The 15,009-nt window shown below is 33.6% G+C and overlaps 1 protein-coding gene across 1 annotated transcript in view; it reads left to right on the plus strand.

The window, feature by feature from the left end:
* Positions 1–13,452, plus strand: part of LOC150095944 (dual specificity protein phosphatase 14-like) — a 28,812-nt gene extending 15,360 nt beyond the window's left edge. The window contains exons 3-4 of the mRNA XM_090409413.1: positions 6,606–6,744; positions 12,422–13,452. Coding sequence (XP_090265539.1) covers positions 6,606–6,744; positions 12,422–12,681 — 399 coding nt within the window. The 3' untranslated portion in view covers positions 12,682–13,452. The remainder of the gene's footprint in view (positions 1–6,605; positions 6,745–12,421) is intronic.
* Positions 13,453–15,009: the final 1,557 nt, after the last annotated feature.

Here is a 15,009-nt window from a genome sequence, read left to right on the forward strand (position 1 = left end):
AGCTAAAAGCTTAAAAAAATACATCCTTATAACTACTTACATACCATATCAAAAATTGGCATCCCTTATCTTCTCTACCAAAGACCAGCTATAGCCCTAAACTTGCTAATTGTTTACCAAGTGGGTCCCTTGCAGTTTAAATTATCCAACTGTGTCCAAACATTCAGGAGACAGCCAACATAGGGACTATATCTGTTTCCACCTACAGCCACTGAGAACTTGCTGACCATGCTTTGGACGCTTCTCATAGGATAATATACTCAAAGATGCCACTTTACTCTATTGCAGCAAATATAAATACAAGAAGCTGTTCCTTAAATATGCCTCAGCCTTAAAGAAACTACTCAAACCTGAAAAAAATTGGGTGCATGAAACCTGTCCCAAATTTGGGACGTTCTCATTCTTCATACTTCAAGTCAGTAGCCAAGGACACTCATTTTATCTCACTCGAGAATTATTTAGGACTTTAGGTTTACTTTTGGTTCAGTCTCATTACTCAGCATAGTACCTATGTGCACATATCACGTTGTACTCTGTTTCTTGATGATGGCAATTTGACTTTTCCCAAATCTTGGCAAAGTCAAATGTTTATTTATTTATCTATTTTGCTATTATAATGGTTTGGCAAACATTTTTTATATGAAGTTTTCTGATTTTGGCTATCAGGTAGACCTTGGATAACCCACTCATAACATCTCATTTAAGAACATTATCACAGAACTGTGACAGCATTACATGGCTGATTTTAAACAACAAAAAAAAAACTAATTAGTCTTCTGAAAGCTGTAGGAGTATACCAGTGGATTGCATTAACGCTATGAAAAGAATAAAGAATTAAAATAACATTTTAAATATTAATTCTTAGTTCAACCAAGCAATAAGGTACTTGTGTTTGCTTCTTCAGGAGAAATGTAAGAAACTAAGAATGTTGCAAATCAGATACAAATCATACATTTGCACAACATTAAAAGAATAAGTTGGTTCAACAATTATATGCAACTATTCAACTCCATCTGGGCCCAAGGAAATTACTGGAGATAGATATTTGACATCTATGCACCAGTAGAATTGTTGTTCTAAACTCCTAAAATACACAAATCTGATGTTCCATTGCAGATTCCAGAGACTTTATAATCTCCATGCGTTCTAAATATTTATCAAAATTACAAACTCTGCACATACTGTACAGGCAGCCCTTGGTTTACGATGGTACAATAATGCCAGATGACTGCTCATGCTTTCTTACTGTAGTGTGAAACGACACTAGCAGGCACTCTAGTGTTTGAATGTTTACCGAGCTACCATGACGTACATGTATTAAACCTAGTTTTACTGTTGAATCTACCTAATTGTTCTATTTAATTTTTTTTATATACATACATATTTAAATTGATAAAGTACGTAATTACATACCATGTCTGATAAAAGAAGTGAAAAAAAGTTAGCAGAACTTGGTGTTAAGAAGCGCAGAAATCAATCACACTTGAAAAGAAGATGGGGGTGATTCGAAGAATGAAAGATGGACAGACATGTGGTAATGTTTGTAGAAGTATGCACTTACCTCCATCGACTGTTACTACAATTATGAAAAATGCAGATAGAATAAAACAGTCTGCACAACAATCTACATCACTACTAAATGCAAAACATGTAAGTTATAGCAGGGGTAAACTCATGAAAAAATGGAACAATTATTATCATTATCGGTGGATCACTTGAATCAGGAAAACATTCCTCTCACGCAGGCTGTTATAACTGAGAAAGCAAAAACAATTTTTGAGGATTATAAAAAGACAGAGGCAAAGAAACATTTTTAGGAAGCAAAGGTTGGTTCATGAGATTTAAGTCTCGAAGTAAGTACCATAGTGTCAAATTATATGGTGAGGCAGCAAGTGCAGATGTTGCAGCAGCGGCTGCTTTTCCTAAAGAATTTCAAGACTAGAACAAGGAAGTCATCCTCTTGATCTCATTTTTAATGTTGATGAGACTAGGCTCTACTGGAAAAAATTGCCATCATGCACCTTCATTTCCCGTGAAGAGCATTCTGCTCCAGGTTTAAAAGCTGCAAAAGGTAGACTTATGCTTTTGTTGGGTGCAAATGTCTCCGGAACTTTGAAGCCTAAACCAATGTTGGTGTACCATTCACAGACACCACGCACCTTCAAGGGTCTAAAAGCTATGCTACCACTCTGGAAATGGAACAAGAAAGCTTGGGTTACTCAAGACATTTTTATAGATTGGTACACAAATTATTTTTGTCCTACCATGCTTCGCTTCTGTGAAGAAAATGATTTGCCAGCCAAGGTATTGCTTCTCTTGGATAATGTCCCTGAACATCCTCAAAACCTTGCTGAAGTAAGAACACCATTGGATGGCAAGATTGTTTACATGCCCTCAAACACAACATCGCTTTTGCAACCGATGGATCAAGGGATTATATCAATCTTCAAAGCCTATTATCTCCATATAACATTTATGGAAATGGTAAGAGTCTTGGACACTTCAGGAAAAACTATTAAAGAGTATTGATGGTCATTCGATATTTTGAAGGGCATTAAGAACATCAAGGCAGCTTGGAATGAAGTGTCAGCAAAGTGTTTAAAAGGAGCATGGCGAAAACTTCTTCCATCATTTATGCACGACTTCGAGGAATTCGAGCAAGAGGAGAATGTTATTGAAGATGTTACCAAGTTTGCACGAGAGGTGGGATTGGACGATATTACAACTGAAGATGTGACAGAAGTCTTAGAGAGCCATGATAAACTGCTTACCAATGAAAACTTAAAAGAATTAGCCGAACAATTAAGTCAATATCCAAAGGAGGAGAAATAAACCAAGAAGGTCCTCTGAGAGATATAAAAACGGGTGATTTACAGTGTATCCTTGAAAGCATAGAGACATTGATGAATTCTGCGAAATGGACCATGATTGGGAACGGAGTGCGAACTGAAAAGGAGTGTAATCGCATCTATTCGACCTTACACTGAACTCCTTAAAGAAAGAAAACGAAACTCTAGGCAGTTAACGCTGGATACTTTTTTCCAAAAAAAAAATACAGGTGAGCCGAAACCAGGACCATCAACATAGAAATATGTAATATCTTTTCAAAGTTTCATATTTTTTGTATATAGTTTTGTTTTTGTTATTAATAATTTTATTTTAACAAATATATATGTATGTATTATCAAAGCTTTAGATATAATAATGTTACATATTTTTTGACTGTGCGGAACATAACTTTGTACCTCCCATTAAAATTGGGTTCGGTTTACGCCCGTTTTTTCAGGAACGGAAGTGAGATGTAAACCAAGGGCTGCCTGCACTTCATTCAGAAGGCAACAAATGTAACATTAGAACCATCTCGTGTTAGCTAGACTTGAAATGACACTTTACATCTTTTTACAAGAACTCTTATCTCTAGATATTATCAGTTTGGTAATAAACACTATGAACAGAAAGAGGAGTTTAGCCGTGGAATCTTTTTTTCCCCCACTTTTAGCAAATTTATTCATGTATACCTTTGATAAAAATAGGTGTTAGAGAATTGTCAATTCTCTAACACCTATAGAAAGAGGAGTTTAGCCATGGAATCTTTTTCCCCCCACTTTTAGCAAATTTATTCATGTATACTTTTGATAAAAATAGGTGTTAGAGAATTGTCAATTAAAACCATAATTCTGCTTGTCATGTAGATGAAATCATTATTATATGGTCAGGATCTAAAGAAATAACTAGAAGAATTTACAAGCAACTTAACCTACATCACCGCATCTGCTTCTCAATAGAATTAGAAAATAGCAAATCCCTCCCATGTTTGGATGGGATGGCCTTCTGGAAGTCTGACTAGAATAGTCGTACATATGCTGTTTACAGTAAACCATGCATATACTGAGGGATATCTCCACATTACATTTTCCTCACCACCAAAAAAAAAACATCATCAGAACCCAAACATTCAAAAACAACTGCCTAAGGAAGCATCAAGTAAATAGGATGGCTGGAATTACAAAGGATCCATTACTGTACCTTATAGCTAGCACATGATGGATGAAACATCAGTGATAACATGAAATAAAGGTAGCCTTTACTCCTCTTCCATATTTTTTACATTCTCCTTCATTTAAGACTATTTAGGACTGACTGGCCATTCTAGAGAGAGATTGTATGGCAGAACACATCGGTGTTAAAAAGAATAGGTAAGTCAAGCCTAGCATTCCACACAATAAACGAATATTATCAAGTACTCTGACAGCTAGGCTGGTCTTACTATCTGTAAGAGATATATCTGGAAGCCTCCAAAATGCTACCCAACCTCAGTTTAATAAAAACCTAGAATTTATTTTGCATCCTGTCCAATAGTCTTAGGCGTTGTAACCATGCAGACCTAAGATGTGAAATGACATCATGCTTTTCATCATGACAATGCTGCACAAGCACAACATTGCTACATACATATAATTGTTGAACTAATTAACTGTTTACTCTTTTAATGTTATGAAAATTGTATTTGTCTCTGATTTGCAGCATCCTTAATATTTTATATTTCTCTTGAAGTTTACCACAAGTATATGAAGTCTGGGCACAGCTAAGAATTAACGTTGCCCCTAATAGAAGTCAGGGGATAATAGGAATTAATACTTTGTGTTGAAATGGTAAATATCCTCAGCTGATGAGGAAAGTTGTTTTTTATATTTGTCAGTGATCTTAAGTCCTTGAGGGAACTTCTAATTTTTTTTAAAACTGGTTGGCATATAAAATAAGTCTGTCAAAGGAAAGATTCTGGTCTCCTTTTCTCCATCTCCCATTCCTTGAATTTTTGTTGTGGGGAAGAAACAGGTTTGTGCCAAATAGTGGCGGCAAACAGTATTTTATGTTCTAATTACAGGAGAGTCAACCAACTGTATTTAGATGTTAGTAGAAGTGGTAATTTTTTGTTGATTTTACTGTGTTCTCTTTTTTTACTACTTTATAATCAATATTCTTTTTAGTGGGGGGGATGGATAAGTACCTACATGCAGTTGACTCTTTATATAGAAAACTCATGACTATAGAAATTAACATGGTTTTCAAGCCATCATACTAAAGTTTTTCATGATACCTTCAAGACAGTTGTCATCTCTCCATCTGTTTTTTTGTATTTCAAATTGTGGAACATACCCTCTTACAGCCCAGATCTGGCTCCATTCGACTTCTAGTTATTTCCTAAATTGAAGATACATCTCAAGGTTATCCATTTTGAAAATGATGAACAGATAGAAGCAGAGGTGAGATAATAGTAAGGGGAGTGCACTGCTTACGAGATCAATATTTGATTTTTTTTTTAAAAAAGGTGAGAGATCAAATTTAAAAATGATAATAGTCAGAGAACTCTCATCATGTTATCATAAACTCTACTTTGCAAGTACCCTTATCTGTCAACCCATTTCTATATGAGAGTTCTTACAAGCTTCTCTAAAATTTTTGTGACCACTAGTCTGGAGACTGGTAGGTTGGCTGTTAGATCCCCCCCCCAGACACACCCACACCACTGGTCTTCCAACATGCAGTGTGTGTGTGTGTGTGTGTGTGTGTGTGTGTGTGTGTGAGAGAGAGAGAGAGCCTGTTTCAAGGGCATTCTAAAAACATATTGTACAGATCCAGTCTTCAAAGGTACAGCTGTAAAGCAGTTCTACACAGGCTGGCTGGCTGTCAGATAGTATATGAGACCATACCAAACGATTATCATGTTTTGGTGACTTTCTGATCAGCTGGTATATAATCTTGCTGTTATCTATACTGCCAAGAAGCTCTGTTAAGACTATGTTACAGCATTGAGTTTGGATGCTCTCTCCATGGCGACATGTCTAAGAGTCTGTCTTCTCTTGCTGTATGTACTCTTGCCCCTTTTCGTTTTACCTTGCCATACTAGAATGAAAGTAAATCTAAACAGTTATAGCATTACTCTGATTAAATTAAACCAAAAACCTTCCCCCCAATTTTTTTTTAAATTACAAAAAATGTTGAATTAATAATCTTTAATATAATCCCATTTCTATAGCTTATCTGTAATCTATCTGGATAAATTATAAAAAAAAAAGGTTGCTCCATTACCAAAAGTAGTTTTGCTTTCTCTGTTTACTATCAGATTTAGGAGGCGCATGATTTCAGAATTTAAATTAACAGCTTTTTTTTTTTTTTTTTTTTTTAATCACAAAACATCTTAATATAGTTGTTTTTTCTCTAATATGTATGGAAATCCTACAGGTTCTCTCTGCATCATGATTTGGAGAATAGATCAGAGGTTTATAAATTAATGTGTGGTTTATAAGTTAATTAGAGGAGCTTAATAGACAGGTGTAGGGGTGCAAAGACAGGTTGTACAAAGCAGTGAATGATAAAAGTGGTATTGATCATCCATGAAAAGTGTATAATAAGGGATAATTGTGAGTAATAGATTTTTTGCAGGAAGAGTGGTGGGTGAGCAGAATGCATTGACTGAAGTGGGTAGTGAGTTTACTGACATTAAAGGAATTTGAGATGACTGTATGAAAAGTATTGTCATGTGTATTGTGGAAGTCTGATGACTCAATAGAGACATAGGAATAATAATTTGTTTATTTTTATAGGTATTAGATTCTCTGGCTACGGACTTGTCAGTTCACTTTGATCGAATTGCTGATAAAATAAATGATGTTCACAGGGATGGTGGGAGGACATTGGTTCATTGTATAGCAGGGGCTAGCAGATCAGCTTCACTTTGTTTGGGTAATTATAAAATATTTGAAATTTTACTTTGAGAATCTTTTCAATTTTCTATAGGTTTAGTTTCATAAAATTAAATATATTTTTATATAAAATAGTAATAAAATTCATTTTTGTGACATTGGGAAGTTTTTTGTGGCAGTTTTTGTATTCAATTAAAATTTTTCCTACAATTTTTGTGACTCATTTTTAACTGAATTTCTGATGTTCTGATAAATATTTATCCTGATTTTATTTATTATTACTTTATATTGTCTCTCAATTATTGTTCATGCTGCTCCTTTTATGATCTTTGATATAAAGAGATAAGCAAAACTTTTATGTTACAGCCCATAAGTCGATTTCATCTTTCATTATGCAATTTTATATTTTAGGTTTTACTTTCAAGGTGTTTGCAGTTTTTAAGTTTCATTTTTTAATCTTTTAATTTTTTACAAATTTTATAGTGTATTTACTAATTCCATCACATTTTTATATTATCCTAGTATTTTTATGTTTTTAACTGCTTTATTCATATTGAGTTTTAAATTTAAACTGAGATATGAAAAGCTCTTAAAATCCAATGAAGCTCCATCTTATTTTAACTATCACTAATGTCATGCTCGTTCATCACTATCTGCAGTCTTCTCTTCAAATTTCAAAGATCATTATTGCCAAAAGTACAATAAAGGTAGGTAATATATATGATCATTTCATTAAATTTTTATTTTAAGTTTTAATTAAAAAATAGAGTTGCAGTTAAAAGACATGTTCTGATCTTGGGTTCTCCTTAACATAAAAGCTTTGCTTATCTCTTTATATTTATTATCTTATTATTATGATTTTTGTGGCTGGGAGAAGGATGATAAGGTAATAATTTGTGACAACTGCTGTCAGGATATTAAAATTTCTATGTTAATTTTTTTTTGTTTATGTATTGTGATTTATAATGGAGCCTTCAGACAGTCCAGGGAGAAGCATACTTTACTTACATATTACTGCTACCATTGTATATCTCCTTAAATTTATTTGGTGATGCCCTTACTAAGAAAAAATCTCCTCACTTGTTAATCACATCCCTACTCAGCTGCCAAGGATGGCCCCTTGTACTTACTGTAAGATTCACTTCTTTTTCTATTTATCAGAGCCTGTAGTTCACTTTCTTTTAATCTGTGGCAATAATTGATAACATTGATTACAATTTCATACAGGTTTCATCTCTAGTGGAATTCCTTTTTCTCAGCCTCATATCCTTTGGCACATGTAGTCTTCTGGCAGAAAGTCATCAGAAAAACTCTCGAACAACATGGATATCAAAAAGGCACCTGGTCCTGATGGTATCCCACCAGTTGTGTTCCACCCAACTTTTATCATCTCTATACTATATTGTATTCAATTAGCATCTCCACTCCATAGCATGGAAGCAAGAACATTGTGCAGCTGATATAACTGATTGCAAAAAAAAAAAAAAAGGAGGATGTCTACCATCAAATTATCAATCTACTGCTCTCACATCATTGCTGTTTATGGCAATGGAGACAGTTATCAGCGGGCAACGTCTTCAACATCTGGGAATCTCAACTAATAAGTGACCAACAATATGGAATTCTGCTAGCCAAGATCCACAACAGTTTTAGCTCACCTGCTCCTCCATCTGCCTTTGGACATTGCCATGGAAGGGTTTGGAGAAACTTTACATACAGATGTTTTTAGCAAAAGTTTTTAATTTGTTATTATGAAGATATATACAAGGATAATAAGAAATTTGCAAAAAAATTTTCATGACCTTTCCCTTTTCAAGAAAATATATTCAAAGATTTTTGAATATATTTATCAAAAAAATAAGAAAATTGAAAAAAGAAAGAAAAATTTAAATGAAAAAATGTATTTGTTCAAAGCCTCCCTAAAAACTTTACATAAAGTTTTTTTGGAGAGGCTTTAAAACTTTACACTTGACATTTCCAATGCATTTGATAGCATTTGGAATTAAGAGCTTTGCAAATTGCCATCCTGTGATTTGCATTGCCGGTTTTCTTTTGATGCAGGTGTTCCTCAAGGCTCTTTCACTCATCCTTTTCCTCATACACAAAACAATCTCCTCTCACTGATATCAAACCTGATCCACAGTTTTGCTGATGGTAGCACTCTTCAATTTTCTTACTTATGTTACAAACTTTGCAGAGCTCAAATATCTCAGATTTTAAGATCACCTATAATCAGTGCCTTAAAATTTGATATCCTATCAAATGCTTTAAAATTCAGAAAAATCACTGTATAAGCATCTCCTCTGCCTGATATACTTGCTATCCTATTATAAATATGACCAGGTTACGGAATCAAGACCTTCCCTTCACAAACTCCCCTTTTCCCAACAAATCCTCTCTCAAAAGATTTTCATTCTCATCAATCCAAGTTTGTATTCCACCTTACAACTTCTCTTAACATCTTCACCACTACACCTAATATATGTGGCCTGTAGTTGGACACCACTGACTTGAATTCTCCTTTCCACTGTTCTGGGACTATTCTTGTTGCCAGACTTGAACAACCAAGCTAAGGGTGCTGCCATTTCCTTTGCACAAGCCCTTAATGTACATCATCGTCTCCATCTGCCTAAGGCTGGTTTGAGGCTAAGGCTACCATGAACAATAGTTTTCCAGTCCATTCTATCAAATCAATTTACATATAGCAGCCAAGTTATTTACATTTCTCTAAGAGTATAGATCACTTATATTTTTGATTTTTTTCTATCCATTTTCTTCTAGGTTTTCCTAGTGGTATTTTTCCTTCTACTCTTTTGGATAATTTGAGGAAACTTTTTAATAGGCATTCTGGTTGATAACCCGAGTTTCTGTATCATAAAGAACTGTGGGGAGTATCATTGAACTATATACTTTGATTTTAAGTTCTTTGGAGAAATGTATATTTTATGACATTTGTAAGTTTATTTGTAGCAGACCACCCTAAATTTATTCTGTGTTTAATAGTTTCTTTATAATTAACTTGTTCCAATTTATTTCCTTCACTCCTAAGTTAAGTTTCTTCTCACTTCTGCGTATTGCCATTGTTTTGGTTTTCTTAAAATAACTACATAAAATCTGTGTACTGTTTTTATGTAGGTGTTCAATCATATATTTTAAGTTTTCCTTATTATTTGATAAATAATATTATATCATTTGCATATTTTATATGATAGAAATTTTGTCCATTCACAGTTATTCCCATGTTTTTTGGTATAGACTGTCAACTCTTCCAGGTATAGGGTTAAGAACATGTGGTGAAAGCAGTCGTCCCTGCACGATGCCTCTCTCAACTGGCATTTCAGCTGCTCCAAATTCTTGCTGTAGTATTTTTATAGTACTTGGAGGATATAATTTAGTGTTTTTTCCTCTTTTTTATGTTCTAAAATTTCAGTTTAATTTTGCTTATTGAGTCAAATGCTTGCTCCAAGTCTATAAATCAGCATTGAAGATTTCTGTTGTTGTTTTTTCATCTCATCTCATCTTCCTTATACCCTCTTTTACCTTGCAGTGTCAAGGGTCCATTGATCATCGGACCTCACTCCGTTTACAGGATAAGGTGGTCAGCCTTATGCCCCGGTGTATCCTATGGCCTGTAGTGTTGAGTTCTCAAGGCCAGTTTGCCTGCTTTGCGGGATGAAAAACCCCAGAATAAACTGGGGAAAAAACCCTGCTGTCCACGCCCAAGACTGGCTAACTTGGCTATGACTGAGGAAGATCCTTCAGCTCCTCACGTCACTGACGGGAATCGAACCTAGGACACTCCTTCCCCAGGCATATGGTTGCGAAGCGCATAGCCACTAGGCTAACCGCACGGACTATTGTTGTTGTTTTTTTCCCACATTAATTCAGCTGATTTTAAAAGAGTAGATTGCATGAAATGTAGATCTTCCTCTCCTAAATCCAGTTTACTCTTCTCATAAATGTTGTTCACAAGCTGCTTTAATTGTGTTTTGTGTAATTCTGATAAAAATTTATATGTGTTCCTTAAAGTTATTGGGCTATAATTTACACATTCCTGTATATTGCCTATTTTATGTATAGGGATTATTTTTCCCAATTTCCAGTCATTAGGAATGTGCATGTGTTGTGATATCCCACCAGTCTTTTTTTAACATCAGACATACTTAAAATTCTAATAACTTTGCACATTCCTGAACTTGTCAGCCTTCTGCCTTTCCCATTGTCATTCAACACTAATTCTCCCATCCAACATGAAATACACTGACAAAATGCTTATTAAATATTTCCACTACATCCATATCTTCTATGGATGTAGTGGAAATTTTTGTTGCTGAAGATGGAACTTGGGTTCCATCTTCAGCTACTAAAGTTAGTCTTTCACGATCACATAGCTGAAAAATTCTCTAAGATGTTGCTGCTTCAGTTAGTCAACTTTCTAGCCTTTGTTTTATACCTGCTGCTGAGGAACATCTGTTTTCCCCTCCCTTCTCAGCAGCTCCTGCATAATGACAATTCTGATTCTTCACTGATTTCATCCACAAGACAGCAGAAAGAAACAAAGGCAGAATGACAATGAAGTCAGTATGAATGATATGAATATGAGTGACGATATTAACAATGAACTGGTCTGAGAAAAAACTTAAGGCAAGTGCAGCATGAGATAGGACATATAGAGAAGAGACATTTTTTAAATATATGAGAAGGAAGGTGTCAGTTTGAAGAGGAGCTAAAGATGAATGATTGAAGTATTGCAGTAGAAAATTGGAAAGTAGTGAGTGTTGGGTGGGATTCTAGGGTGAAATATGTGAAGTTGGTATAGACAAAGCCCTTTGGTCGGAAAGACCTGGATTCAATTCCCACCCATGCATAACATGAGGAACCTTTATCGGGTCTCTTTCGGCTAACTCGCCTTTAGTAGAAAATAAAGGTGAGTTAGCCGGTCTTGTATGGAAATAGAGGGTTTTTCAACCAGAAACGGTGAAGTGTGAATCTATGCATGAGCATAAATCATCAACAATGAAAACCTATTTAAAAGGAGTGAGGTATGGTGATTTTTGCGAGTTTGTATAAAGAAAATTATATTTAAAAAAAAAAAAAAAATTCTGAAAAGCATATGAACCCAGCTTCATCAGTCACAACAAAATTTCAAGAAACAGAAATTATTTGGACTTTTAACGTTTTTTTTTTTTTTTTTTTTTTTTTTTTTTTTTTTTTTAAATGGCCATCTTACTATAGCTTCTCCAAGTTTTCTGTTGTAAGAATTGACTTTATGTAAAGCATGGCAGATGGAAAAACTAGACAATGCTGGACTGGTTGGCATTTACTCCCTAACATGTGATCACAAACTTGGAGGCTGAAGTGGCTTTAAAAATATGTTTGTTTCCCTAGAGCAGGGTTCTCGAATTATTGAATCCTTACTCATACACTGGAGAGGCTGAGGATACATTTGAACCATTTGTGGATAGGGTGTTCATCTATGTGTAAATATGCAAATTGTGAGTTTCTTTTCATTGATTATGATTGTTACATTTAAAGAAGTATACTATGAAAAGTCCATAATTGTGGAATATTAAGTTCAGTAATGGTAATTGATGAATCTTGATAATCTATTACAGTCATGTAATACAAGTTTTTGTAACAGTCAACATATATTATTCTGTCAGACATCTCACCATATATGACTATATACTTAGAAATTATTTTTAATACCTTTCTAGCATACTTAATGAAATACCAAAAACTGAGGCTTCGGGAAGCATTTCGTTTCTTGAAATCTAAGCGGCAAGTTATTCATCCCAATAATCACTTTTTTGAACAGCTGATAGAGTATGAAAAGAAACTATTTGGCAGTGCTACAGTTCAGATGGTGCCTGTAACCAGTACAGGCCCAGAATTGATTGTACCTGATGTGTATAAAGAGGAATGTAAAGGCTTTGTTTGGCTTTCTAGTTTAAAACATGCACTAAGTAAAAAATGACTTGAAATTTCAGATTTTATGATTTAAAGAAAAAATTATTGCTGTGATATGTTGCACAGCATCTCAAAATTTTATTATGTCATTTTTCATAAATTCTTAAATGAAAAACAACTTAAGAATGAGGTTTTAAAAGTGTACATAAAAAATATAGAATATTCAGTAACTTAAACTAAAATTAGAAATAGATTGCATTATTTGAGAGGTAAAGTTAAACGTTTGAAAAGTACTTTAAAGTTTGAATAATGAACTTCTGTTATTCAGTTTACTGGAAAACAGAATGAAATTTAAATTTTTTATTTAGAATTGCTGCCAGTTCTGGAATTGATGTTATATCTAAAATAGTTGGTACAGTATTTAAGTGTTCAACTGTATAAATGGTTTTTTTAACTTTATATATCACATGGTTTCATATTCAGAGTGTGTAGTTCAAATATAATTAGTTGATTAGAAATATAACTTCCATCAGCCCATTCCTTGGAAAAAAACAATTTGTAAGACCTATATCTTTTTAACATCTCATAAACATAAGTGTTTTAATGTTATGAATTCATGACTGCCAAATAATTGTAATTTTCTAGCTACAAAGTCTCAACAACGTTAACTTTTTGATGAAGGATCATTGTTTCTTTGACATACTTTTCTGACTACTTGTACCATCCATCTTTATTGGGGTTGTCAAGAAACTTAGTCCTGGTTTTCTGATTTTCTTCTCTAGCCCTTCTTAAACACTAGCAATATTCTTAAACCTTAATTCTCCTGATAATACTATTTTACATATTTCATTTGGTTTTCTTTCTTCTCTGGCTTTTTAAAAACCAGCAAATTTTAGATTTTTTTAAGTTCAAAATTTGTTTCATGTGTAGTTTCTTTGTTTTGTTTCTTTTTACCATTCTGTCTAAGATTTTATCATGGTATGGATTTGTAATTGAAATCCTTTTTAAAATGCTTGCAATGTTCTTTGCTATAAATACCTCAAAATATAATGCATTCCAGTTCATGCTACCATTTTATTGAAAAGTGTCATGTCTCTAATATATATATATATATTTATGTGTAATGTCTTCTTGTGTCCTGTGAATGAGTACCTTTCTAATGATATCTACTTTAGTTCAGTTAATGTCCATCTTGCTTATGTAGTTACAGAAACGATCATTAAATGCTCTCTAGTTTCTTACTTCAGAATCATTTAACATCCCAAAAGTGCAGATAAAATGGTGTAATTAATTACAAGTAAAGTGGTAGTACCATGTTCAGATCTGATCATATTAATCTCTTCTTTACATTTATTTGTATTGTTTATATTTATATTGTATTTCAGTTATTCATAAAAAAATGTAGATTACATTCATCATATATTGTGGCACAGAAAAGTGACACTTAGATTACCTTACTTTCTTGTGAGATTTCTTGATGATTGATATTTTATTAATACTTGTTCTGATCTTTATTGACATATTTTAAAATTGTTTATTTTATCTCTGGAATGTAGAGTATGAAGTCAGATTGACAAAATGCAATTTGCAGAAATTGGTGGATAGAAGGAGGAGGGGGGGGATATGATTGAGACATATAAGCTGTTTATTACCAGATTAACGTCAGGGAGGTTTTGCGCAGAATGGGTGAGGATAGCAGGAGAACAAGAGGTCATTCCTGGAAGCTGTATAAGGAGGGTGTGAGCAAGGGAGTAAGGAGCAGGTTTTTTTCATGGAGAGTGGTGAGTGATTAGAATGCTTTGCTGGAGAGTGTGGTGTGTGCAGAGACAGTGAATATATTTAATGCACAGTATGATAAACTGTGTGTATAACAGTGGACCTCCCACGATGAGTCTTTGACTCCATGGAGATTTTAATAATAATAATAATAATACTGATATGCAAAATATTATATTCTGTTCATATAGTTGCGTCCAAAATATGTGAATTATAATTATGCACTAAATCTAGAACAGCTGTCTATATTTCAAGAGAAACTTGATTTATTATTAAAGCATAACATTCTATTTTGCTGTAATTTTTCTGTATTAATTTGTTACTTGTTATACTTTTACAATTAAATAGTTTAAATTTTAACTATTAATGTTAAAATTGTAAGAGATATAATATCTGAACATTGTTTACCCTCTCTTCTATTGTGCTTCTTGTTGTGATATCCTTATTGGTGCAGTTTTTCACTTTCTTCTGTTCTTTTAATTATAATTCTGTTTTAATTTCCTGGTCCTGATTTTATTTGCATTCTTAACCATTTCTTGTATAGTAAGGTTGTCTTTTTTTAATAGCAAAATGTAATTTTTATATGAATAGTCCACTTAGTGCAAGTTTGTTTTATAAT

Source organism: Typopeltis vanoorti, chromosome 19, assembly GCF_054136105.1.
Source record: "Typopeltis vanoorti isolate ZY-2024b chromosome 19, IOZ_Tvanoo_1.0, whole genome shotgun sequence".
Lineage (NCBI taxonomy): Eukaryota > Metazoa > Arthropoda > Arachnida > Uropygi > Thelyphonidae > Typopeltis > Typopeltis vanoorti.